Source organism: Triticum aestivum, chromosome 5D (assembly GCF_018294505.1).
Source record: "Triticum aestivum cultivar Chinese Spring chromosome 5D, IWGSC CS RefSeq v2.1, whole genome shotgun sequence".
Classification (NCBI taxonomy): domain Eukaryota; kingdom Viridiplantae; phylum Streptophyta; class Magnoliopsida; order Poales; family Poaceae; genus Triticum; species Triticum aestivum.
Window position 1 is genome coordinate 456,641,904 of NC_057808.1, and position 27,192 is coordinate 456,669,095.

At 43.8% G+C, this 27,192-nt stretch overlaps 1 protein-coding gene across 1 annotated transcript; it reads left to right on the plus strand.

Moving 5' to 3' along the window:
* The first annotated feature begins 18,903 nt into the window (after positions 1 to 18,903).
* On the plus strand, positions 18,904 to 26,519 carry LOC123122720 (translation initiation factor eIF-2B subunit delta). The gene is made up of 7 exons (XM_044543048.1): positions 18,904 to 19,359; positions 20,799 to 20,939; positions 21,203 to 21,570; positions 22,446 to 23,190; positions 23,272 to 23,368; positions 23,453 to 23,507; positions 26,263 to 26,519. The coding sequence occupies exons 1-7, from the start codon at positions 18,987 to 18,989 to the stop codon at positions 26,323 to 26,325; spliced, it is 1,842 nt and encodes a 613-aa protein (XP_044398983.1). The 5' UTR covers positions 18,904 to 18,986; the 3' UTR covers positions 26,326 to 26,519.
* Positions 26,520 to 27,192: the final 673 nt, after the last annotated feature.

The window sequence follows — 27,192 nt, forward strand, 5'->3', positions numbered from 1 at the left end:
CATACATCTCATCAAAATATCGAACGAATACCAAATTCACATGACTACTAATAGCAAGACTTATCCCATGTCCTCAGGAACAAACGTAACTACTCACAAAGCATATTCATGTTCATAATCAGAGGAGTATTAATATGCATATAGGATCTGAACATATGATCTTCCACCAAATAAACCAACTAGCATCAACTACAAGGAGTAATCAACACTACTAGCAACCTACAGGTACCAATCCCAGACTTAGAGACAAGAATTGGATACAAGAGATGAACTAGGGTTTGAGAGGACATGGTGCTGGTGAATATGTTGATGGAGATTGCCCTCTCCCGATGAGAGGAGCGTTGGTGATGGCGATGGCGATGATTTCCCCCTCCCGGAGGGAAGTGTCCCCGGCAGAACAGCTCTGCGGGAGCCCTGGATTGGTTCCGCCAAGGTTCCGCCTCGTGGCGGCGGAGTCTCGTCCCGAAAGCTTGCTTATGATTTTTCTTCGGGCGAAAGACTTCATATAGCAGAAGATGGCCACCGGAGGGCCAATAGGGGGCCCACGAGGCAGGGGGGCGCGCCCAGGGGGGTAGGGCGCGCCCCCTATCCTCGTGGCCAGGGTGTGGGCCCCCTCTGGTATTTCTTCCGCTCAGTATTTTTTATTATTTCCAAAAATAACTTTCATGGAGTTTCAGGACTTTTGGATTTGTGCAAAATAGGTCTCTAACATTTGCTCCTTTTCCAGCCCAGAATTCCAGCTGCTGGCATTCTCCCTCCTTATGTAAACCTTGTAAAATAAGAGAGAATAGGCATAAGTATTGTGACATAATGTGTAATAACAGCCCATAATGCAATAAATATCGATATAAAAGCATGATGCAAAATGGACGTATCAACTCCCCCAAGCTTAGACCTCGCTTGTCCTCAAGCGGAAGCCGATAACGATAAATATGTCCACATGTTTAGAGGTAGAGGTGTCGATAAAATAAAACACGGACATGAGGGCATCATGATTATTCTCATAACAGCAACATATAAGGATAATGTCATATGATTTCTTATGCTCAAGTAATAATCTATTCACAAAGCAAAGTATGAATTAGAAACTTTATTGAGAACCAACAAACTATAATCTTAGTCATTGAAGCAATTGCAATTTATCATAACATCAGAAAGAGTCTATGTCAGAGCTTTTCAGCAAGTCCACATACTCAACTATCACTTAGTCTTTCACAATTGCTAACACTCACGCAATACTTGTGGTTACGGAGTTTTAATCGGACACAGAGAAAGATAGTGGCTTATAGTTTCACCTCCCTGTTGGGAATCGTAGCATAATTTTAAAAAAATTCCTACGGACACCAATATGCATCTATGGAGTATACTAGCAACGAGGGAAAGGAGTGCATCTACATACCCTTGTAGATCGCGAGCGGAAGCGTTCCAATGAACGTGGATGACGGAGTCGTACTCGTCGTGATCCAAATCACCGATGACCGAGTGCCGAACGGACGACACCTCCGCGTTCAACACACGTACGGTGCAGCGACGTCTCCTCCTTCTTGATCTAGCAAGGGGGAAGGAGAGGTTGATGGAGATCCAGCAGCACGACGGCGTGGTGGTGGATGCAGCGGGATGTCGGCACGGCTTCGCCGAGCTTATACAAGAGAGAGAGGTGTTGCAGGGAGGAGGGAGGCGCCCAAGGCTGTGTTCCTACTGCCCTCCCTCCCCCCCTTTACATAGGCCCCCTGGGAGGGGGGGGGGCGCCGGCCACAACCCATCTAGGGCAAGGGGCGGCGGCCAAGGGGGGGACTTGCCCCCCAAGGCAAGTGGGGCGCCCCCCCACCCTAGGGTTTCCAACCCTAGGCGCAGGGGGGAGGCCCATGGGGGGCGCCCCAGCCCACTAGGGGCTGGTTACCCTCCCACTTCAGCCCATGGGGCCCTCCGAGATAGGTGGCCCCACCCGATGGACCCCCGGGACCCTTCCGGTGGTCCCGGTACAATACCGGTAACCTCTGAAACTTTCCCGGTGGCCGAAACTTGACTTCCTATATATAATTCTTCACCTCCGGACCATTCCGGAACTCCTCGTGACGTCCGGGATCTCATCCGGGACTCCGAACAACTTTTGGGTTTCCGCATACACATATCTCTACAACCCTAGCGTCACCGAACCTTAAGTGTGTAGACCCTACGGGTTCGGGAGACATGCAGACATGACCGAGACGCCTCTCCGGTCAATAACCAACAGCGGGATCTGGATACCCATGTTGGCTCCCACATGTTCCACGATGATCTCATCGGATGAACCACGATGTCGAGGATTCAATCAATCCCGTATACAATTCCCTTTGTCAATCGGTATGTTACTTGCCCGAGATTCGATCGTCGGTATCCCAATACCTTGTTCAATCTCGTTACCGGCAAGTCTCTTTACTCGTACCGCAATGCATGATCCCGTGACTAACGCCTTAGTCACATTGAGCTCATTATGATGATGCATTACCGAGTGGGCCCAGAGATACCTCTCCGTCACACGGAGTGACAAATCCCAGTCTCGATCCGTGCCAACCCAACAGACACTTTCGGAGATACCCGTAGTGCACCTTTATAGTCACCCAGTTACGTTGTGACGTTTGGCACACCCAAAGCACTCCTACGGTATCCGGGAGTTGCACGATCTCATGGTCTAAGGAAAAGATACTTGACATTGGAAAAGCTCTAGCAAACGAAACTACACGATCTTTTATGCTATGCTTAGGATTGGGTCTTGTCCATCACATCATTCTCCTAATGATGTGATCCCGTTATCAATGACATCCAATGTCCATAGTCAGGAAACCATGACTATCTGTTGATCAACGAGCTAGTCAACTAGAGGCTTACTAGGGACACGTTGTGGTCTATGTATTCACACATGTATTACGATTTCCGGACAATACAATTATAGCATGAACAATAGACAATTACCATGAACAAAGAAATATAATAATAACCATTTATTATTGCCTCTAGGGCATATTTCCAACAGTCTCCCACTTGCACTAGAGTCAATAATCTAGTTACATTGTGATGAATCGAACACCCATTGCGTCCTGGTGTTGATCATGTTTTGCTCTAGGGAGAGGTTTAGTCAACGGATCTGCTACATTCAGGTCCGTATGTACTTTACAAATATCTATGTCTCCATTTTGAACACTTTCACGAATGGAGTTGAAGCGACGCTTGATATGCCTGGTCTTCCTGTGAAACCTGGGCTCCTTCGCAAGGGCAATAGCTCCAGTGTTGTCACAGAAGAGAGTCATCGGGCCCGACGCATTGGGAATCACCCCTAGGTCGGTAATGAACTCCTTCATCCAGACTGCTTCCTGTGCTGCCTCCGAGGCTGCCATGTACTCCGCTTCACATGTAGATCCCGCCACGACGCTTTGCTTGCAACTGCACCAGCTTACTGCTCCTCCATTCAAAATATACACGTATCCGGTTTGTGACTTCGAGTCATCCAGATCTGTGTCGAAGCTAGCGTCGACGTAACCCTTTACGACGAGCTCTTCGTCACCTCCATAAACGAGAAACATATCCTTAGTCCTCTTCAGGTACTTCAGGATATTCTTGACCGCTGTCCAGTGTTCCATGCCGGGATTACTTTGGTACCTTCCTACCAAACTCACGGCAAGGTTTACATCAGGTCTGGTACACAGCATGGCATACATAATAGACCCTATGGCCGAGGCATAGGGGATGACACTCATCTTTTCTCTATCTTCTGCCGTGGTCGGGCATTGAGCCGTGCTCAATTGCACACCTTGCAATACAGGCAAGAACCCCTTCTTGGACTGATCCATATTGAACTTCTTCAATATCTTGTCAAGGTATGTACTCTGTGAAAGACCAATGAGGCGTCTTGATCTATCTCTATAGATCTTGATGCCTAATATATAAGCAGCTTCTCCAAGGTCCTTCATTGAAAAACACTTATTCAAATAGGCCTTTATACTTTCCAAGAATTCTATATCATTTCCCATCAATAATATGTCATCCACATATAATATGAGAAATGCTACAGAGCTCCCACTCACTTTCTTGTAAACACAGGCTTCTCCATAAGTCTGTGTAAACCCAAACGCTTTGATCATCTCATCAAAGCGAATGTTCCAACTCCGAGATGCTTGCACCAGCCCATAGATTGAGCGCTGGAGCTTGCATACTTTGTTAGCATTCTTAGGATCGACAAAACCTTCCGGCTGCATCATATACAACTCTTCCTTAAGGAAGCCGTTAAGGAATGCCGTTTTGACGTCCATCTGCCATATCTCATAATCATAGTATGCGGCAATTGCTAACATGATTCGGACGGACTTCAGCTTCGCTACGGGTGAGAAAGTCTCATCGTAGTCAACCCCTTGAACTTGTCGATAACCCTTAGCGACAAGTCGAGCTTTGTAGATGGTCACATTACCATCCGCGTCCGTCTTCTTCTTAAAGATCCATTTATTTTCTATGGCTCGCCGATCATCGGGCAAGTCAGTCAAAGTCCATACTTCGTTTTCATACATGGATCCTATCTCGGATTTCATGGCTTCTAGCCATTTGTCGGAATCCGGGCCCGCCATCGCTTCTTCATAGTTCGAAGGTTCACCGTTGTCTAACAACATGATTTCCAGGACAGGGTTGCCGTACCACTCTGGTGCGGAACGTGTCCTTGTGGACCTACGAAGTTCAGTAGTAACTTGATCCGAAGCTTCATGATCATCATCATTAACTTCCTCCCCAGTCGGTGTAGGCACCACAGGAACATTTTCCCGCGCTGCGCTACTTTCCGGTTCGGAAGGGGTGACTATCACCTCATCAAGTTCCACTTTCCTCCCACTCAATTCTTTCGAGAGAAACTCCTTCTCCAGAAAGGACCCGTTCTTGGCAACGAAGATCTTGCCTTCGGATCTGAGGTAGAAGGTATACCCAATAGTTTCCTTAGGGTATCCTATGAAGACGCATTTTTCCGACTTGGGTTCGAGCTTTTCAGGTTGAAGTTTCTTGACATAAGCATCGCATCCCCAAACTTTTAGAAACGACAGCTTAGGTTTCTTCCCAAACCATAATTCATACGGTGTCGTCTCAACGGATTTCGACGGAGCCCTATTTAAAGTGAATGCGGCAGTCTCTAAAGCATAGCCCCAAAATGAGAGCGGTAAATCGGTAAGAGACATCATAGATCGCACCATATCCAATAGAGTGCGATTACGACGTTCGGACACACCGTTTCTCTGAGGTGTTCCAGGCGGCGTGAGTTGTGAAACTATTCCACATTTCCTTAAGTGTGCACCAAATTCGTGACTTAAATATTCTCCACCACGATCTGATCGTAAGAATTTTATTCTCCTGTCACGTTGATTCTCAACCTCACTCTGAAATTCCTTGAACTTTTCAAAGGTTTCAGACTTGTGTTTCATTAGGTAGACATACCCATATCTACTTAAATCATCAGTGAGAGTGAGAACATAACGATATCCTCCGCGAGCCTCAACACTCATTGGACCGCACACATCGGTATGTATGATTTCCAATATGTTGGTTGCTCGCTCCATTGTTCCGGAGAACGGAGTCTTGGTCATCTTACCCATGAGGCATGGTTCGCACGTGTCAAATGATTCGTAATCAAGAGACTCCAAAAGTCCATTTGCATGGAGCTTCTTCATGCGCTTGACACCAATGTGACCAAGGCGGCAGTGCCACAAGTATGTGGGACTATCGTTATCAACTTTACATCTTTTGGTATTCACACTATGAACATGTGTAACATCACGTTCGAGATTCATCAAAAATAAACTATTGACCAGCGGGGCATGACCATAAAACATATCTCTCAAATAAATAGAACAACCATTATTCTCGGATTTAAATGAGTAGCCATCTCGAATTAAACGAGATCCAGATACAATGTTCATGCTCAAAGCTGGCACTAAATAACAATTATTGAGGTTTAAAACTAATCCCGTAGGTAGATGCAGAGGTAGCGTGCCGACGGCGATCACATCGACCTTGGAACCATTCCCGACGCGCATCGTCACCTCGTCCTTTGCCAGTCTCCGTTTATTCCGTAGTTCCTGTTTTGAGTTACAAATATGAGCAACCGCACCGGTATCAAATACCCAGGAGCTACTACGAGTACTGGTAAGGTACACATCAATTACATGTATATCACATATACCTTTGGTGTTGCCGGCCTTCTTGTCCGCTAAGTATTTGGGGCAGTTCCGCTTCCAGTGACCACTTCCCTTACAATAAAAGCACTCAGTTTCAGGCTTGGGTCCATTCTTTGACTTCTTCCCGGCAACTGGCTTACCGGGCGCGGCAACTCCCTTGCCGTCCTTCTTGAAGTTCTTCTTACCCTTGCCCTTCTTGAACTTAGTGGTTTTATTCACCATCAACACTTGATGTTCTTTTCTGATTTCCACCTCCGCTGATTTCAGCATTGAATATACCTCAGGAATGGTCTTTTCCATCCCCTGCAAATTGAAGTTCATCACAAAGCTCTTGTAGCTTGGTGGAAGCGACTGGAGGATTCTGTCAATGACCGCGTCATCCGGGAGATTAACTCCCAGCTGGGATAAGCGGTTGTGTAACCCAGACATTCTGAGTATGTGCTCACTAACAGAACTATTCTCCTCCATTTTACAGCTGAAGAACTTGTCGGAGACTTCATATCTCTCGACCCGGGCATGAGCTTGGAAAACCATTTTCAGCTCCTCGAACATCTCATATGCTCCATGTTTCTCAAAACGCTTTTGGAGACCCGGTTCTAAGCTGTAAAGCATGCTGCACTGAACGAGGGAGTAATCATCAGCACGCTGCTGCCAAGCGTTCATAACGTCTTGGTTCTCAGGGATTGGTGCTTCACCTAGCGATGCTTCTAAGACATAATCTTTCTTGGCTGCTATGAGGATGATCCTCAGGTTCCGGACCCAGTCCGTATAGTTGCTGCCATCATCTTTCAGCTTGGTTTTCTCTAGGAACGCGTTGAAATTGAGGACAACGTGGGCCATTTGATCTACAAGACATAGTGTAAAGATTTTAGACTAAGTTCATGATAATTAAGTTCATCTAATCAAATTATTTAATGAACTCCCACTCAGATAGACATCCCTCTAGTCATCTAAGTGTAAAACATGATCCGAGTTTAACTAGGCCGTGTCCGATCATCACGTGAGACGGACTAGTCAAGATCGGTGAACATCTCCATGTTGATCGTATCTTCTATACGACTCATGCTCGACCTTTTGGTCCTCCGTGTTCCGAGGCCATGTCTGTACATGCTAGGCTCGTCAAGTCAACCTAAGTGTATTGCGTGTGTTCCGAGGCCATGTCTGTACATGCTAGGCTCGTCAACACCCGTTGTATTCGAATGTTAGAATCTATCACACCCGATCATCACGTGGTGCTTCGAAACAACGAACCTTCGGAACGGTGCACAGTTAGGGTGAACACTTTCTTGAAATTATTATAAGGGATCATCTTACTTACTACCGTCGTTCTAAGAAAATAAGATGCAAAAACATGATAAACATCACATGCAATCAAATAGTGACATGATATGGCCAATATCATTATGCTCCTTTGATCTCCATCTTCGGGGCACCATGATCATCTTCGTCACTGGCATGACACCATGATCTCCATCATCATGATCTCCATCATTGTGTCTTCATGAAGTCGTCACACCAACGATTACTTCTACTTCTATGGCTAACGCGTTTAACAACAGAGTAAAGTAAATTACATGGCGTTATTCAATGACACGCAGGTCATACAAAATAATAAAGACAACTCCTATGGCTCCTGCCGGTTGTCATACTCATCGACATGCAAGTCGTGATTCCTATTACAAGAATATGATCAATCTCATACATCACATATATCATTCATCACATCTTCTGGCCATATCACATCACATAGCACTTGCTGCAAAAACAAGTTAGACGTCCTCTAATTGTTGTTGCAAGTTTTTACGTGGTTTGTAGGTTTCTAGCAAGAACGTTTTCTTACCTACGTATGACCACAACGTGATTTGCCAATTTCTATTTACCCTTCATAAGGACCCTTTTCATCGAATCCGTTCCGATTAAAGTAGGAGAGACAGACACCCGCTAGCCACCTTATGCAACTAGTGCATGTCAGTCGGTGGAACCTGTCTCATGTAAGCGTACGTGTAAGGTCGGTCCGGGCCGCTTCATCCTACAATGCTGTCGAAACAAGAAACGACTAGTAGCGGCAAGAAGAATTGGCAACATCAACGCCCACAACTGCTTTGTGTTCTACTCGTGCATAGTAACTACGCATAGGCCTGGCTCATGATGCCACTGTTGGGAATCGTAGCATAATTTTAAAAATTTTCCTACGCTCACCAAGATGCATCTATGGAGTATACTAGCAACGAGGGAAAGGAGTGCATCTACATACCCTTGTAGATCGCGAGCGGAAGCGTTCCAATGAACGTGGATGACGGAGTCGTACTCGCCGTGATCCAAATCACCGATGACCGAGTGCCGAACGGACGGCACCTCCGCGTTCAACACACGTACGGTGCAGCGACGTCTCCTCCTTCTTGATCCAGCAAGGGGGAAGGAGAGGTTGATGGAGATCCAGCAGCACGACGACGTGGTGGTGGATGCAGCGGGATGTCGGCACGGCTTCGCCGAGCTTATACGAGAGAGAGAGAGGTGTTGCAGGGGAGGAGGGAGGCGCCCAAGGCTGTGTTCCTACTGCCCTCCCTCCCCCCTTTATATAGGCCCCTGGGAGGGGGGGGCGCCGGCCACAACCCATCTAGGGCAAGGGGCGGCGGCCAAGGGGGGGACTTGCCCCCCAAGGCAAGTGGGGCGCCCCCCCACCCTAGGGTTTCCAACCCTAGGCGCAGGGGGGAGGCCCATGGGGGGCGCCCCAGCCCACTAGGGGCTGGTTACCCTCCCACTTCAGCCCATGGGGCCCTCCGGGATAGGTGGCCCCACCCGGTGGACCCCCGGGACCCTTCCAGTGGTCCCGGTACAATACCGGTAACCTCCGAAACTTTCCCGGTGGCCGAAACTTGACTTCCTATATCTAATTCTTCACCTCCGGACCATTCCGGAACTCCTCGTGACGTCCGGGATCTCATCCGGGACTCCGAAAAACTTTCGGGTTTCCGCATACACATATCTCTACAACCCTAGCGTCACCGAACCTTAAGTGTGTAGACCCTACGGGTTTGGGAGACATGCAGACATGACCGAGACGCCTCTCCGGTCAATAACCAACAGCGGGATCTGGATACCCATGTTGGCTCCCACATGTTCCACGATGATCTCATCGGATGAACCACAATGTCGAGGATTCAATCAATCCCGTATACAATTCCCTTTGTCAATCGGTATGTTACTTGCCCGAGATTCGATCGTCGGTATCCCAATACCTTGTTCAATCTCGTTACCGGCAAGTCTCTTTACTCGTACCGCAATGCATGATCCCGTGACTAACGCCTTAGTCACATTGAGCTCATTATGATGATGCATTACCGAGTGGGCCCAGAGATACCTCTCCGTCACACGGAGTGACAAATCCCAGTCTCGATCCGTGCCAACCCAACAGACACTTTCGGAGATACCCGTAGTGCACCTTTATAGTCACCCAGTTACGTTGTGACGTTTGGCACACCCAAAGCACTCCTACGGTATCCGGGAGTTGCACGATCTCATGGTCTAAGGAAAAGATACTTGACATTGGAAAAGCTCTAGCAAACGAAACTACACGATCTTTTATGCTATGCTTAGGATTGGGTCTTGTCCATCACATCATTCTCCTAATGATGTGATCCCATTATCAATGACATCCAATGTCCATAGTCAGGAAACCATGACTATCTGTTGATCAACGAGCTAGTCAACTAGAGGCTCACTAGGGACACGTTGTGGTCTATGTATTCACACATGTATTACGATTTCCGGACAATACAATTATAGCATGAACAATAGACAATTACCATGAACAAAGAAATATAATAATAACCATTTATTATTGCCTCTAGGGCATATTTCCAACACTCCCAACCTTTTACCTCAAGGGTAATGTCATCAATAATAGTTCATGCTAACTTACATCCAATTAGATATATGTATCAGGATCTTTCCAACACATTGTGCTTGCCAAAGGATAAAACGTAAAAAGGAAAGGTGAAGATCACCATGACTCTTGCATAAGGTAGAAGATAATAATAAAAGATAGGCCCTTCGCAGAGGAAGCAGAGGTTGCCATGCGCTTTCAGGGTTGGATGCACAAAATCTTAATGCGAAAGAACGTCACTTTATATTGCCACTTGTGATATAGACCTTTATTATGCAGTCCGTCGCTTTTATTTCTTCCACATCACAAGATCGTATAAAGCTTATTTCCTCCACACCAATCAATCATACATATTTAGAGGGCAATTTTTATTGCTTGCACCGATGACAACTTACTTGAAGGATCTTACTCAATCCATAGGTAGATATGGTGGACTCTCATGGCAAAACTGGGTTTAAGGGTATTTGGAAGCACAAGTAGTGTCTCTACTTGGTGCAAAGAATTTGGCTAGAATGAGGGGGACAGGCAAGCTCAACATGTTGGATGATTCATGACAATATACTTTATCTCAGATATAAGAAAACATAACCCATTACGTTGTCTTCCTTGTCCAACATCAACTCTTTAGCATGTCATATTTTAATGAGTGCTCCCAATCATAAAAGATGTCCAAGATAGTATATTTATATGTGAAACCTCTCTTTCTTTATTACTTCCTATTAATTGCAACGATGACCAAAGCTATGTTTGTCAACTCTCAACAATTTTTAATCATCATACTCTTTCTATGTGAAGTCATTACTCTCCATAAAATCAATATGATCTCTTTGTTTCTTTTTATTCTTTTCTCTTTTATTCACTCAAGATCATAGCAAAATAATCAAGCCCTTGACTCAACACTAATCTTTATTATATATAGCTCACGGACTCGATTACATAGAAAGATCATAAAGCAAAACTCAAAACTAGATCTAACCAAAACTTTATTCTACTAGATCAAGATATTACTAAAAGGATCGAACTAAGAAAAACGGTAAAGATAGGAGTGTGATGGTGATACGATACCGGGCACCTCCCCCAAGCTTGGCAGTTGCCAAGGGGAGTGCCCATACCCATGTGATTATGTTTCCTTCTTCGGAGGTGATGATGTAAATTGTGCTTTCTGCTTCTTCATATTGTAATTGTGGAGAGCAATTTCCTCCTTTAAATCATCGACCTCTGACTCCAGCTTCAAGATCTTGTCACATAAATCTCGTTTGCTTTTCTGCCGAAAACGAGAAGGAATAGATCGGTTGTTAGATAGTTTAGCCCTCTTAGGGAGACTAGATTTCTTGAACTTCACGTGCATATCCCCAGGTTGAGGTAGAGGGATATCCTCCTCCTCCGAACTTGAATCATTGATCCTCATCAAATGAGCATCCTCCTCCTCATCCTTAGTTCGACCACAAGGAGATAGATCCCCATAGGTCTTTGGGTCAGCAATGAGGTGTGAGACATAGCTCTCTCCGTCGGAATCCTGAGATGACATCTTGCTCCAAACCTGCTACAGAAACAGCTCGAAACAAAAACAAAGGATATTTGCGTGATACAGGAGTCAAAACCTTCGGGAGATTATATAATGAATTTTCACCGACCAAAATACGTATCGTGCAAGAAAACGGAGTCCGGAGAGCACACAAGGTGCCCACGAGGCAGGGAGGCGCGCCCAGGGGGGTAGGGCGCGCCCTCCACCCTCGTGTCCTTCCCGGACTGCTTCTTATTTTTCTATTTTTCTAGATATTCCAAAACGGAGAAAAAATGCCATTAGAACTGTTTTGGAGTCGGTTTAATTACCGTACCACATACCTATTCCTTTTCGGAGTCTGAAACATTCCGGAAAGTGTCCCTTATGTATTCCTTCGGGGTTACGGTTTCAATAACATTGGTTTCAACATTTATAGGATTACCTGAGATATAATGTTTAATTCTTTGACCGTTCACCACCTTCGGATTTGTGCCTTCGAAGTTATTGATTTTTATGGCACCGGAACGATAGACCTCCTCGATAACGTAAGGGCCTTCCCATTTAGAGAGAAGTTTTCCTGCAAAAAATCTTAAACAAGAGTTGTATAGCAATACATAATCACCTACATTAAACTCACGCTTTTGTATTCTTTTATCATGCCACCTTTTAACTTTTTCTTTAAACAACTTGGCATTCTCATAGGCTTGGGTTCTCCATTCATCGAGTGAGCTAATGTCAAATAACCTCTTCTCACCGGCAAGTTTGAAATCATAGTTGAGCTCTTCAATAGCCCAATATGCCTTATGTTCTAGTTCGAGAGGTAAGTGACATGCTTTTCCATAAACCATTTTATACGGAGACATACCCATAGGATTTTTATATGCAGTTCTATAGGCCCATAATGCATCATCAAGTTTCTTGGACCAATTCTTTCTAGATCTATTAACAGTCTTTTGCAAAATTAATTTGAGTTCTCTATTACTCAATTATACTTGACCACTAGACTGTGGGTGATATGGAGATGCAATTCTATGATTAACATCATACTTAGCAAGCATTTCACGGAAAGCACCATGAATAAAATGTGAACCACCATCAGTCATTAAATATCTAGGGACTCCAAACCTCAGAAAAATAACTTCTTTAAGCATCTTAATAGAGGTGTTATGATCAGCGCTACTAGTTGGAATAGCTTCTACCCACTTAGTAACGTAATCACAACAACTAAAATATGTGTGTATCCATTAGAGGCAGGAAACGGTCCCATATAATCAAAGCCCCAAACATCGAATGGTTTAATAACAAGTGAATAATTCATAGGCATTTCTTGACGTCTACTAATATTACCAATTCTTTGACATTCATCACAAGATAAGACAAACTTACGGGCATCCTTGAAGAGAGTAGGCCAATAAAAACTTGATTGCAATACCTTATGTGCAGTTCTATCTCCAGCATGGTGTCCTCCATAAGCTTCGGAGTGACATTTGCGTAGGATCTGTTCCTGTTCATGCTCAGGTACACAACGTCTAATAACACCATCTACTCCTTCTTTATAAAGATGTGGGTCATCCCAAAAGTAATGTCTCAAATCATAGAAGAACTTTTTCTTTTGCTGGTATGTGAAACTAGGTAGTATAAATTTAGCAACAATGTAATTAGCATAATTAGCATACCATGGAGCAGTATGAGAAGCATTTATGACATTTAATTGTTCATCAGGAAAGCTATCATCAATAGGTAGTGGGTCATCAAGCACATTTTCTAACCTAGACAAGTTGTCTGCAATGGGGTTCTCAGCTCCCTTTCTATCAATAATATGCAAATCAAATTCTTGTAGCAAGAGAACCCATCTAATAAGTCTAGGTTTAGCATCTTTCTTTTCCATAAGATGTTTAATAGCAGCATGATCAGTGTGAATAGTTACTTTAGAATCAACAATATAAGGTCTGAACTTATCACAAGCAAATACAACTGGTAAGAATTCTTTTTCAGTAGTAGCATAATTTCTCTGCGCATTGTCTAGAGTTTTACTAGCATATTGAATAACATTTAATTTCTTATCAACTCTTTGCCCTAGAACAGCACCTACAGCATAATCACTAGCATCACACATAATTTCAAAGGGTAAATTCCAATCAGGTGGCTAAACAATAGGTGCAGAGATCAATGCTTTCTTAAGTATTTCAAATGCTTCTACACAATCATCATCGAAGACAAATGATATATCTTTTTGTAATAAATTTGTCATAGGCCGGGAATTTTTTGAGAAGTCCTTAATGAACCTCCTATAAAAACCGGCGTGACCAAGGAAACTTCTTATACCTTTGATGTCCTTGGGACATGGCATCTTTTCAATAGCATAAACCTTGGCTTTATCAACCTCAATACCTCTTTCAGAAACTTTATGCCCCAAGACAATACCTTCATTAACCATAAAGTGGCACTTCTCCCAATTCAAGACAAGGTTAATTTCTTCACATCTCTGCAAAACTCGATCAAGGTTGCTTAAGCAATCATCAAAAGCGGATCCATAGACGGAGAAATCATCCATGAAAACCTCACAAATCTTTTCACAAAACTCAGAGAATATAGCCATCATGCATCTTTGGAAGGTAGCAGGTGCATTACATAAACCAAAAGGCATACGTCTATAAGCAAAAGTACCGAAAGGGCAAGTAAAAGTGGCCTTTGATTGATCATCGGCTGACACAGGTATTTGAGAGAAACCAGAATAACCACCTAGAAAGCAAAAATGTGTATGTTTGGATAATCTTTCTAGCATTTGATCGATAAAAGGTAAGGGGGTAATGATCCTTTTTAGTAGCTTTATTTAGTTTGCGGAAATCAATTACCATCCTATAACCTGTAATAATTCTTTGCGGAATCAATTCATCTTTATCATTAGGAACGACAGTAATACCTCCCTTCTTAGGGACACAATGGACAGGACTTACCCACTGACAATCAGCAACAGGATAAATTATACCTGCCTCGAGGAGCTTTAGTATTTCCTTTCTGACGACTTCTTTCATCTTAGGATTTAGCCGTCGTTGGTGATCACGAACTGGTTTGGCATCTTTCTCCAAATTTATTTTGTGTTGACATAGAGTGGGACTAATGCCCTTAAGATCATCAAGAGTATATCCAATAGCAGCACGGTGCTTCTTCAGAGTTTTTAATAATTTTTCTTCCTCCTTTTCTGAAAGGTTAGCACTAATAATAACAGGATATATCTTCTTTTCATCAAGATAAGCATATTTAAGAGTATCAGGCAATGGTTTAAGCTCAAACACGGGACCACCCTTGGGTGGAGGAGGATCCCCTAGGGTTTCAACAAGCAAATTGTTTTTCAGGATGGGTTCCTATTTAAAGAATACTTCATCTATTTCCCTTCTTTCATTCATAAACATATCATTTTCATGGTCTAGCAAATATTGTTCTAAAGGATCACTAGGAGGTACGGCAATAGAAGCAAGACCAATAATTTCATCTTTACTAGGCAATTCCTCTTCACGGTGTTGTCTACGAAATTTAGAGGAATTAAACTCATGAGACATATCACCCAAACCAATAGTAACGACATCCTTTTTGCAGCCTATCTTAGCATTAACAGTGTTCAAGAAGGGTCTACCAAATATAATGGGGCAAAAGCTATCTTGTGGGGAACCGAGAACAAGAAAATCAGCAGGATATTTAGTTTTCCCACACAAGACTTCAACGTCTCTAACAATTCCCATTGGTGAAATAGTATCTCTATTGGCAAGTTTAATCGTGACATCAATATCTTCTAACTCGGCCGGTGCAATATCATGCATAATTTCTTTGTATAAGTCAATAGGTATTGCACTAGCACTAGCACCCATATCACACAAGCCATGATAACAATGATCTCCTATTTTAACAGAAATAACAGGCATGCCTACCACAGGTCTATGTTTATCTTTAGTATAAGGTTTAGCAATTCTAGCAGCTTCATCACAGAAATAAATAACATGCCCATCAATATTATCAGCCAAGAGATCTTTAACAATAGCAATATTAGGTTCAACTTTAACCTGCTCAGGAGGTGTATAAGTTCTAATATTGCTTTTACGAACCACAGTTGAAGCTTTAGCATGATCTTTTATCCTAACAGGAAAAGGTGGTTTCTCAACATAAGCAGTAGGAACAATAGGATCATTATAAGTGATAGTATTTTCTTCAACTTTAATAGGTACAACTACTTTTACTTCTATGGGAGGATGATATTTAAACCACTTATCCTTAGGGAGATCAACATGAGTAGCAAAAGATTCACAGAAAGAAACTACTATCTCAGAGTCAAGTCCATATTTAGTGCTAAATTTACGGAAAACATCGATATCCGTAAAAGATTTAACACAATCAAACTTAGGTGTCATACCTGGCTCCTTACCTTCGTCGAGATCCCAATCTTCAGAGTTGCGTTTAATTCTTTCCAATAAATCCCATTTGAATTCAATAGTCTTCATCATAAAAGAGCCAGCACAAGAAGTATCGAGCATGGTGCGATTGTTATCAGAAAGCCGAGCATAAATTTTTTGAATAATCATTTCTCTTGGGAGCTCATGATTGGGGCATGAATATAACATTGATTTAAGCCTCCCCCAAGCTTGAGCGATGCTTTCTCCTTCGCGAGGCCAAAAATTATATATATAATTGCGATCACGATGAACAAGATGCATAGGATAAAACTTCTGATGAAATTCCAATTTCAATCGTTTGTAGTTCCATGATCCCATATCATCACATAGCCTATACCATGTCAATGCATCTCCATTCAAAGATAAAGGGAATACCTTCTTCTTAATAACATCATCGGGCACACCTGCAAGCTTAAATAATCCACAAACTTCATCGACATATATTAGGTGCTCATCAGGATGCATTGTTCCGTCTCCTACAAAAGGATTAGCTAGCAGTTTTTCTATCATACCCGAAGGAATCTCAAAGTAGACATTTTCATTTTCAGTAGGTTCAGTAGGTTGAGGAGCAATTCTTTGCTCTACTGGTTGGGGTGAAGATACCCCGAACAAGCCCCTCAGAGGATTACTTTCCATAGTAACAAGTGACAGTAAATTTCAGCACACTATATAAATTTTTCCTTACCAAATTCCACCTACCAAAGGCGCTTCACTCCCCGGCAACGGCGCCAGAAAAGAGTCTTGATGACCCACAAGTATAGGGGATCTATCATAGTCCTTTCGATAAGTAAGAGTGTCGAACCCAACGAGGAGCAGAAGGAAATGATAAGCGGTTTTCAGCAAGGTATTCTCTGCAAGCACTGAAATTATAGGTAACAGATAGTTTTGTGATAAGATAATTGGTAACGAGCAACAAGTAACAAAAGTAAATAAATTGCAGCAAGGTGGACCAATCCTTTTTGTAGCAAAGGACAAGCCTGGACAAGCTCTTATATAGAGAAAAGCGCCCCCGAGGACACATGGGAATTATCGTCAAGCTAGTTTTCATCACGTTCATATGATTCGCGTTCGGTACTTTGATAATTTGATATGTGGGTGGACCGGTGCTTGGGTGCTGTCCTTACTTGGACAAGCATCCCACTTATGATTAACCCCTATTGCAAGCATCCACAACTACAAAATAAGTATTAAGGTAAACCTAACCATAGCATGAAACATATGGATCCAAATCAGCCCCTTACGAAGCAACGCATAAACTAGGGTTTAAGCTTCTGTCACTCTAGCAACCCATCATCTACTTATTACTTCCCAATGCCTTCCTCTAGGCCCAAATAATGGTGAAGTGTCATGTAGTCGACGTTCACATAACACCACTAGAGGAGAGACAACATACATCTCATCAAAATATCGAACGAATACCAAATTCACATGACTACTAATAACAAGACTTATCCCATGTCCTCAGGAACAAACGTAACTACTCACAAAGCATATTCATGTTCATAATCAGAGGAGTATTAATATGCATATAGGATCTGAACATATGATCTTCCACCAAATAAACCAACTAGCATCAACTACAAGGAGTAATCAACACTACTAGCAACCTACAGGTACCAATCCCAGACTTAGAGACAAGAATTGGATACAAGAGATGAACTAGGGTTTGAGAGGAGATGGTGCTGGTGAAGATGTTGATGGAGATTGCCCTCTCCCGATGAGAGGAGCGTTGGTGATGGCGATGGCGATGATTTCCCCCTCCCGGAGGGAAGTGTCCCCGGCAGAACAGCTCTGCCGGAGCCCTAGATTGGTTCCGCCAAGGTTCCGCCTCGTGGCGGCGGAGTCTCGTCCCGAAAGCTTGCTTATGATTTTTCTTCGGACGAAAGACTTCATATAGCAGAAGATGGCCACCGGAGGGCCAACAGGGGGCCCACGAGGCCAGGGTGTGGGCCCCCTCTGGTATTTCTTCCGCTCAGTATTTTTTATTATTTCCAAAAATAACTTTCATGGAGTTTCAGGACTTTTGGAGTTGTGCAGAATAGGCCTCTAATATTTGCTCCTTTTCCAGCCCAGAATTCCAGCTGCCGGCATTCTCCCTCCTTATGTAAACCTTGTAAAATAAGAAAGAATAGGCATAAGTATTGTGACATAATGTGTAATAACAGCCCATAATGCAATAAATATCGATATAAAAGCATGATGCAAAATGGACGTATCATGGCCATGCTCTTCCACGGTAATTGCCGTGGGTTGCACCCAGAGCATGTTGTGGCCTAGATTCAGGTTGGTCGTGGCCATTGCCGGAGGAGCACGTCGTGGAAGCACCGAGAGGACACCGTGGACACGGGAGCACGACTGGCATGGCCTCCTCCCAACCTCCCATGCGCACGCCCAGCGAGCACGTCGTCGACCTCGCCGGCTCCTAGCGGTTAGGCGCTCCCGCTCCATCCCTACTCTTCCCGAAGATAGCTTGTGGATGCAAATCTTGTGTGTTTATTGATGAAACTTGTACACATTTTGCATACGTATTAGTAGTCTAAACTGAATCTGTATATCAATATATGGACATGCAGCATAGGAACTTGACATGGGAAAGCAAAAGTGCACACTATGATAAGTAGAATTTCTCCCTTCTTTTCATTTAAATTCAATCGGTATGATCCCCGCAAAAGAAAAACAATGGACATGATATTTTTAGGGCAAAATCGGACGTTCACTGAAACATAGATGGGCCTGTCTAAAAGAAACCGAAACATAGATGGGCCTGAGCTTTTTTTTTTTGAGTAACCGATGGGCCTGAGCTCGGTAGACCGCATCCATGTCCACCGAAACCAGGCTCGTCCCACCCTGCCTGGTTCACCACCACCGCTGCTTAGCCCGGAAGATTCCTCCTACCCTCCCTCGTCTCGTGCGTCGTGTCCAAACCCCAAACCCTCACGCGAAGTCACGCACCCCCGGCGACGGCGATGGATCTCCGCCGCCCGCCGCGCTCGACGTCCGGCGGCGTCGAGCCCAAGATCCGCCAGGTCGGCTTCGTCACCCCTGGCGTTTCGGCCCCGTCCGAGCCGCCCGCCGCCGCCGCCGCGGCGGTATCACTGCCTGGCGCGGCCGCCGGGTCGCCTCCGGCGTCGGACCTCTCCCCGGGCTCGCTCTCCCCCGTCATGATCCCTCCTCCGCGGCACGTGGATCACCTCTCCCCCGACTCCCCCTCTCCCCCGGCGTCCGACGTCCTCCTCCTCGCGTCCTCGGCGCCTCAGCCTTCCTCCATGCGCTTCGCCGCTGCATCCGAGTTCGGAGAGGAGGATTCGAGGTCCCTGGCCCCTTCCGCGGGGGAGCTAGGTACGCGGCCCCTGTCCGATTGGAGTAATATCACCCCACATCCTCATCAGTTAGCTAATTCGGTTGCCATCGCTATGAAGTAGAGGAATGGTTCTGACTTATAGCCTTTTGGGGGATTGTGGCCTTGTGAGTGAGAAATTCTCTGGACGATAATTTCATTTGGCTAAGCGTATAAGGGGCCCTAGGTGGGCAAACTACCTCATTTCAGCTAAGCCGCACTTGCCCCAGCCCCGTACTTGGTTTAATTACAAGACTTTGCTGTCATCTGTTGACAGAACCAAACACTAGTTAAGTTGGCAGTTGTCATGTGCATCACGAGTAGGGATGCATGCGGGCGTGTCCGCAAAGCCCGCATCCATCCGTGTTGTTGTTCGTTTCTGTATTGGCGCGGTTATTATAGCAGCAGCGATTAGTGTATTTCCGTCCATGCAGACACACGTGGACTCGGCGACACATCACAAGAGTCCTGCTGATAAGAGCGGGTCAAATTGGCTCTCCTTGTCTCCTTGCAGTATTTTCTAGCCCTGCCTTGCCATGAAATGCTATGATTTTTTAGCACTTCTAAATGTATAGCCTGGAAAAAGGAGGCTAGAAGAATTCTATCCTGTGATCCAAACGTCCCATGGTTTTAAAACCTTAACACTTTGATTTTAAATAAATAAAGATGACTAGAATAAAAGTACTGAACTCAGTTCATGCTTCATCACTAAGACATTGAATTAGATGATTTCATGGAGAAAAGAGGCCCATGTGAGCCCACTTAGTAAGGTATTATCATCCCATCCCGAAATCCTAGAAACTACAGAAACACTACAGTTCAAAATGCAGCTGTGAGTTCATGCTTGTGCTTGAGCTGTAAAGTTCATGCCGCTGAGGTTGAGGGTGAATCACGTTTGATGATTATGGGACACTTCATAGCCGCAACCGCAAGCAGTGAAGCTGTGAAGCCTTTCTTTTGGTGTGGACTAATAAGGTTGGGTATTAGCTTGTTGTGATCCTGCTTGGTGGGGTTAAGATGTCATGTTGTAAGTGTATAAGTAAATTGTTTCCAGTTGTGAGCTGCTTGTAGAAGTAGCAAAGTCGAGTTTACTTCATTCCTGAGCCATGGCATCAGGTTGTCACTTCTTAATGGTGCACTAAGTGGTCTAAATAGTTGTTGCTTCTCAAGCTTGCTTTTAGCATTTTGCGTGGCCTCTAGTGTGAGTAATTTTAATAGACTACATTTTTTCTTCATCTTACTAGTTTTACTGAGCTTTTAGTCTGGAGGAATGAAGGTCACTTTGTTTACCTTGCACTTGCTAAAACAAGATCAGGTGGATATAGTATCTACATACTGTGTCTTTTTATTACACCTGTTTTGCCTTAACATTTGTGGAAGTTCTTGAAAAACATTTTGATTTTCTTTAATTTTCACATGATTTGTTGTTTGTTTCTTTCAGAAACAAACAAGGGAGATTTGGCTGAAATAAGGAATGAAGATGCTCCAGCGTCCATTCCGCAAAAGCAGAAACCTTCTAAAGCAGAGAGGCGTGCTATTCAGGAGGCTCAGCGTGCTGCGAAAGCTGCTGCGAAGGAGGCAGGTAATACCTTGTTTTCAGCCTTATATATAGTACTGTAATAATAAAACCTTCTCATCCACCCCCACTGTTTTTGGGCATATTTTGGCTTGGGGACAGATGTGCTGCTTTGCAAAGTGAAAATTTTAACTTCCAAATAGGTTTAGGCAATTAATTGTAAATAGTGCTCACTTTCTAATGGATTCACATTTATTTATGATGATCTGAAACATCTATATTGTAGTCACAACTTCCTAGCATGACGGTCTTATTAATTTGGACTGTAGGTTTATCAGGAAAGTCAACAGGCGCTGCTTCTGGGGCTAATCCTGCAACATCCAAGCAAGCCAAGCCAGCTAAAATTTCTCAGAAGAAAGATGTGCCCCATGCTCCAAGTACAGTTGCTTCTGAGAAGAAGGTTACTGAACGCCAACCAGAGAGAGATAGAAAAAAAGATGTTCCTCATCCGAGAATGCAGTTTGATGATGTGCATCGGGTGGAGAAAGCAAAAAAACGTGCAATTGTCAACCAATCAGAGGCTCGAAACAGAGTTGAATTGTTTAGGCATCTGCCACAGTACGTCCATGGCACTCAACTTCCTGACCTCGAGTCAAAATTCTTTCAGCTGGAACCAATTCATCCTTCTGTGTACAAGGTAATTGCTGTTCATCTACTTTACCCAAAATGTTATCTTTGTTCTTCAATCTCAAGTATGGTCATGTGATAATGATTTTTTGTTCATCACACATTAACTCTTCATGCATTTAGGCGGATTATGGTATAGGAAACTAAGTATGCAACATTCCATTTATCAAGAATTAATAAATACTAGTGGCAGTTTCGTGACATAGATGAAAACAATAAGCTGCAGCTATCTTTGGTTCCTCTCTCTCCATTGTGTTCTGAAACTAAATGCTTCTGTCCTTGTGTTACCCTTAGTTTAATTTCAAGCACAGAATATTTTATGTATGGGAGAATGTGTGATGCTAGAACGTTTATGAAACAATCATTTTCCTTCTCTGCCCCTTTTATTACAAATGTCAAGTATCATGCTCCTCCAGGAACAACTTGAGTGTTTTGGAGCTATTTTTAGTAAACAACCATTTTGGCCAAGAACAAAACAACTCATGTTTACCTTTTGTGTATAATGCCTAATTATTGTAAATTTGTTTGTGAGATCGCTGAAGCACTTTACAGTCACCAACTACAACATCAAATGGATCATATGATGTGAATGGTGTTATCTTAGAAGTGTCACGTAGGCTATATGCTGTGGTGGAGAAGAGAGAAATCAGAAAAAAAAAACTTGCCTTCTTTTAATTAAAAGATGATGTCCTATCAACAATATCTCTCACCACATGTGTTGCTAATAAGTTTGCTGATCTGGTAATTACTTACTGGCTCAACTTGGTCCTTAAATATACCAAGAAGGCCAGGTAAAACTAGTTATCAAAGTTTTTTTTATTTTGCTTGACTGAATGTTAATTTCTGTTACGTTAAATGACCCGTCTCTTCTTCGCTATCTTTCAGGTCGGTCTCCAATATTTGTCTGGTGAGGTATCTGGTGGCAATGGTCGTTGCATAGCAATGCTTCTTGCGTTCAGAGAGGCAATAAAAGATTACTCCACACCGCCAAATAAAACTCTCAGCAGAGACCTTACTGCAAAAGTCAGTAGTTATGTGTCATTTTTTATCGAGTGCCGTCCACTCTCAATTAGCATGGGCAATGCTATCAGGTTCCTGAAAAACAGGATTGCCAAGCTACCAATTACATTGTCGGAGTCAGAAGCCAAGGCCAGTCTTCAGTCTGATATTGATCGTTTTATTAATGAGAAGATAGTTGTTGCAGATCAGGTTATTGTCAGTCATGCCATCACAAAAGTCAGAGACGATGATGTCTTGCTAACATATGGGTCATCATCAGTTGTTGAAATGATTTTGGAGCATGCTCATGAACTTGGTAGGAAGTTCCGTGTTATAGTGGTGGATTCTCGTCCCAAGCTCGAGGGGCAAGGATTACTGCGTAGATTAGTGGCAAAGGGCATTAACTGCACATATACTCATATAAATGCAGTTTCATACATCATGCATGAAGTTACAAGAGTCTTCTTGGGTGCATCCTCAATATTATCAAATGGAACAGTTTATTCCCGAGTTGGCACAGCATCCGTGGCTATGGTGGCACATGCATTTGGAATTCCTGTTTTGGTTTGCTGCGAGGCATACAAATTTCATGAGAGGGTGCAACTTGATTCTATATGCGCTAATGAGCTTGGTAAGCATATGTTCGTGTATGCATTGTAAGTATACATCCAGGTCATGCGTAACAAGTTTCTTACACAATTTTTTTGCTCAGGTGATCCAGATGTGATTTCGAAAATTCCTGGGAGGGCAGACTTGGGCGATCTTAAGAACTGGGCTGACAACGAGAATCTCCAACTGTTAAATCTCACGTATGTACCTGAATACCATCTATGGTATAGTTTCTTAGATCCATTAATTTACTTTGCATGAAAATAATTTTGCACATCTGATAGGTATGATGCAACCCCTTCTGATTATGTGTCGATGATCATAACGGATTATGGAATGGTAAGATACTCTTAAGCTTCTGGTCGTAGTCAATGCAGTTGTATATCTAAAAAAAAACTATTCATATATGGTATCTTTTCAATTTGTTGTCCTCACATAAACACAGTTATTGAATTTGGCTATTAGCAGTATGGCAAATGTTCATTCTATTACCAAATTTTACTAGCTCTAGGATACCGTTTATTTCGCTTTGATGCTTTTACTACGGATGCACTCCATTGTGCTGTTAAGTGATCAAATTAACCATTATTATAAGCTGTCTAACAGCTGTCTGCTTAGGATTCTGTTAAGAAACAGAAACAGTATCAGTGTTGTAAACTCGATGTACTTGTGTTACAGATTTTATAGAACCAACTGGTAACTTTGCAGTTAACATTTGAGCTTTGACCCAAGTCAACTGAATTCCTTTTTGTAACATCCAATTAATCTGACGAGAAGTTATTTAGGCATGCCACGGTTCAGCTCTGAACATCCACACCTTTTGTTTCATTTATGGTTCGATTAAAAAATATACATTATTAGCATCTGTTTTTGTTAGTTTTTACTAGCAAACGAGCCCATGTGTTGCAACGGGAGAAAAAGAATCACACACTTCTAGTCTGGTAAGCATGGCTTAAGACTCTCCTCCGTCCACTATTTCAATACGGCGTCCCACCAGTTTATGTTTATCCTCTTTCCCGTCCTCGTCGGTGGTGTTCGCTTATCCAACTTCCCGCACTTGCTGACGGTGGCCATGATTGTTCACCTAATCACAACGCCCCGGACATGCTCAATCCCAAGGCGATGAGCTCGATCACCGCACGGCACTTGTCATTTTGCTTCACTACTGAGTAAATGCCAGACTCTGAGATACTTTCACCGTGTTATTTCATAAAGAAAATATTTCAACGGTGTTTCTCGATTCTTTTATATATATAAAAAAGTCGGTCTCAGTTGCACCACATAACTACAAGGTTTGAGAAGAGGAATGGCAAATCTCTCTCATCCTCCCATGTAATCGCGTCATCATTCTCAGCGTACATTGCCTTGCCACATCCTAATACGCTAGTGGGGGTCACACATGCACGTGCATTCTCTTTCAGGGGGCTACAGATACCATCACCAGCCATACTCCAGGAGTAAACCAACCAGCAGCGATGCATCACAATATCCCACGAGCCAACAAGCCAGGCAGAGTCAACCTGCGTGCAGTGCATGTCTTTCATTTATTATTGGGCCTCAATCTTTCCTATTGGCAGGTGCAGTAATCGGGCACAATTCACGGCATTAAATTCCTTCCTTCCCATAGGAAAACATGGTCTGCACCATAGTAGCCAGGTTTGCGGGTCGAGGGTGCGTCCCGTGACCCGGGGTCGATCGACCCCAATCGAGGTTCGGGAACGACGTGGGGTCGAGGTGGGTCGTTGGGTGGATCGCGACCCCAATCGCCCCATGATACCCCAGTATCGAAGATTGCAAGAAGCCAGCCAAGAACATGTATGGGGAATCGGGCGGGATTTCATGGTGATTCGAGGTACCTGGCAATTGCGCTCCAAAGTTCTGAACTCCGTCGGACTGCCGATGTCTGCCCTCCCACGATCCGCCACTCGCCTGCCGGTCGTCGAGCTACTGTGTACGCGCCCTCTCCTGTACCGCTCGTCCCGCCATTGAAGGATGCGCGCCTTGCTCGCCGCTTGAGAATCCGATGCTGACTAGGGAGGGAACAAAGACTGCACAAGGAAGAAGGAATGGCTGGATGGGAAAATAGGAGAGTGCTGGACGGCTCGAGGGTTGGAAGTTGGAACTGAATCGGGGACTAGAGCTTTGCTGATGAAAAAATCACGCCGTAAATATCTGACTTGCAGCCCCATTTTTTCTGACAAAGAGGGAAGGGAAATAAATCATGGCGCAGATCATATTCTTTTCCGGGGGAATGGCGGGATCTTCCTTTCCCTTCCCTGGAAAGATCACCACGACCCGGGTCCGTCGACCTGGATTTGTTTGGATCGCGATCCATGTTCCAAATCAACGTCCCATATACTCGTCGCACCTCGTTCCGGCGGGGTAGCGACCCACGACCCCGTTCCTCGACCCACACGACCCGGATTTCTAGCAACTATGGTCCGCACCTCACCTTCGTGTGTCAATTCTTGAGGTGGTTCATTGATTCTCCAGACAACTCATGGCGTATATAAACTGATGAAATTTGTTATAAAGGAGCAATGTGGGACTATTTAATTGTGAAACAAAACGTTTATAATAGCACAAGCATAAGCTAGGTCAGTTGGTTGTAGTTTTATCGAGGAGAGGGGAGGACGTGAGTTCGATCTCCAACCAAAGCAATTATTTTTCGTTGATCCTTGGAAGCCCAGGAGTAGGCCCAGTGACGTACCTAGCTAAAGGAGGCAACGGCCTAAAGTCATGCTTGCTAAACCATACAAACCGTTTTTGGCTTTTATTAGGACTATGGATTGACTCTCAATTGCTAAGACTGCGGGTTGATATGTAGATTTTTGTGGGGCTAAAACACAAAAATTATTAGTAGTAGTAGGTATAGATAGTAATGTTGTACTTATGTGAAACCAATTCTTGCAAATCACATTGATTTAGGTGCAGGTCTTTAATATGCTTCCGATATCTTGAACTAACTATTTTCTCTGCAGTCAGACATATGCATGCCTTATGCTTGTGTTTGTTTAGGTCTCCATGATACGCATTAAAATGTGGTGTCTATTGTTTCGTCCATCTAATTGATGTGGTTGTCTCATTGTTGCAGCTTCCACCTACAAGTGTGCCGGTCATCGTGAGAGAGTACCGCAAGGAGCAGCTGTGGGTATAGATCTACTTGCAGTGTGATCGCAGTTTTGGCAACTGTTGCTGCCTAGGTGCAGCATGAGTGGACATATACAACTTGTATGTTTTTGAGATGTGGGCTGTCAAACCTCTTTGCCGACTTACCGTTTTGTCTACTCAAAATGGTCGTCTAGTTTTGTCACCTGTGATTTCATGGAAATGCATTTGATTTGAAGTTTCTTTTGAGCCCTGTGGTTACACAGAGCAGTTGCTTTACCCAACAATGGGATGCCAACTTTCATGGTAGAAATACTTTGCCAACTCCATTCCCAGTGTCATCGGGAGGCTGACCTTGCGAAGCCGAATATGTTTCCCGTGAAGGGAAATCCAGGCAAGTGCTTGTGGTTTGGCTCTGCTGCAGCCTTCCAAATCTTTGTTTGGCTTGTTACCAAAGTTTATGGTATTTGTCGCTGTTAATCTTTGTTTGGATTGTTACCAAAGTGAAACACAAGTAAAGAGCTCTCATTTTGTCTCAGCTAGAACCCGCGATTTGGTTCAGCCTTGGCTTTCCAAATCAGTTGTGATTTCACAGTCTCATGTGTTCCTCGTCGTGAAGGAATCACCTGGCAAAGAGATGTTGTCTCAACTAATGCCTTCCAAATCTGTTAAGGTTGAACCCAAGAAATCAACCTGTAGATATCAAATCAGCTGGAAAAAATTCTTCTCGCAAAAAGAGTAGATACAATTTGTGACCGACTACCGAGAGTGTGAGACTTGTTTTCTTTTTTTTGACAGCGAGAGGGTCCGAGACTTGTTCACGATGGGAAATGCTTGTTTACTCTCGTGAGTCGTGAGCAATAAAATTCTCATCCCCTTCCCCCCTTCATCTAGCTAACTTTAATACTTGCAAGCT

What these genes read in the sequence shown, in the direction of transcription:
- LOC123122720 (XM_044543048.1), top strand. Translation starts at nt 18,987, where the DNA reads ATGGATCTCCGCCGCCCGCCGCGCTCGACGTCCGGCGGCGTCGAGCCC. An exon ending in CTCCAACTGTTAAATCTCAC is followed by an intron (nt 23,369 to 23,452) that starts GTATGTACCTGA and finishes CACATCTGATAG; the next exon opens with GTATGATGCAACCCCTTCTG. An exon ending in TCATAACGGATTATGGAATG is followed by an intron (nt 23,508 to 26,262) that starts GTAAGATACTCT and finishes TCATTGTTGCAG; the next exon opens with CTTCCACCTACAAGTGTGCC.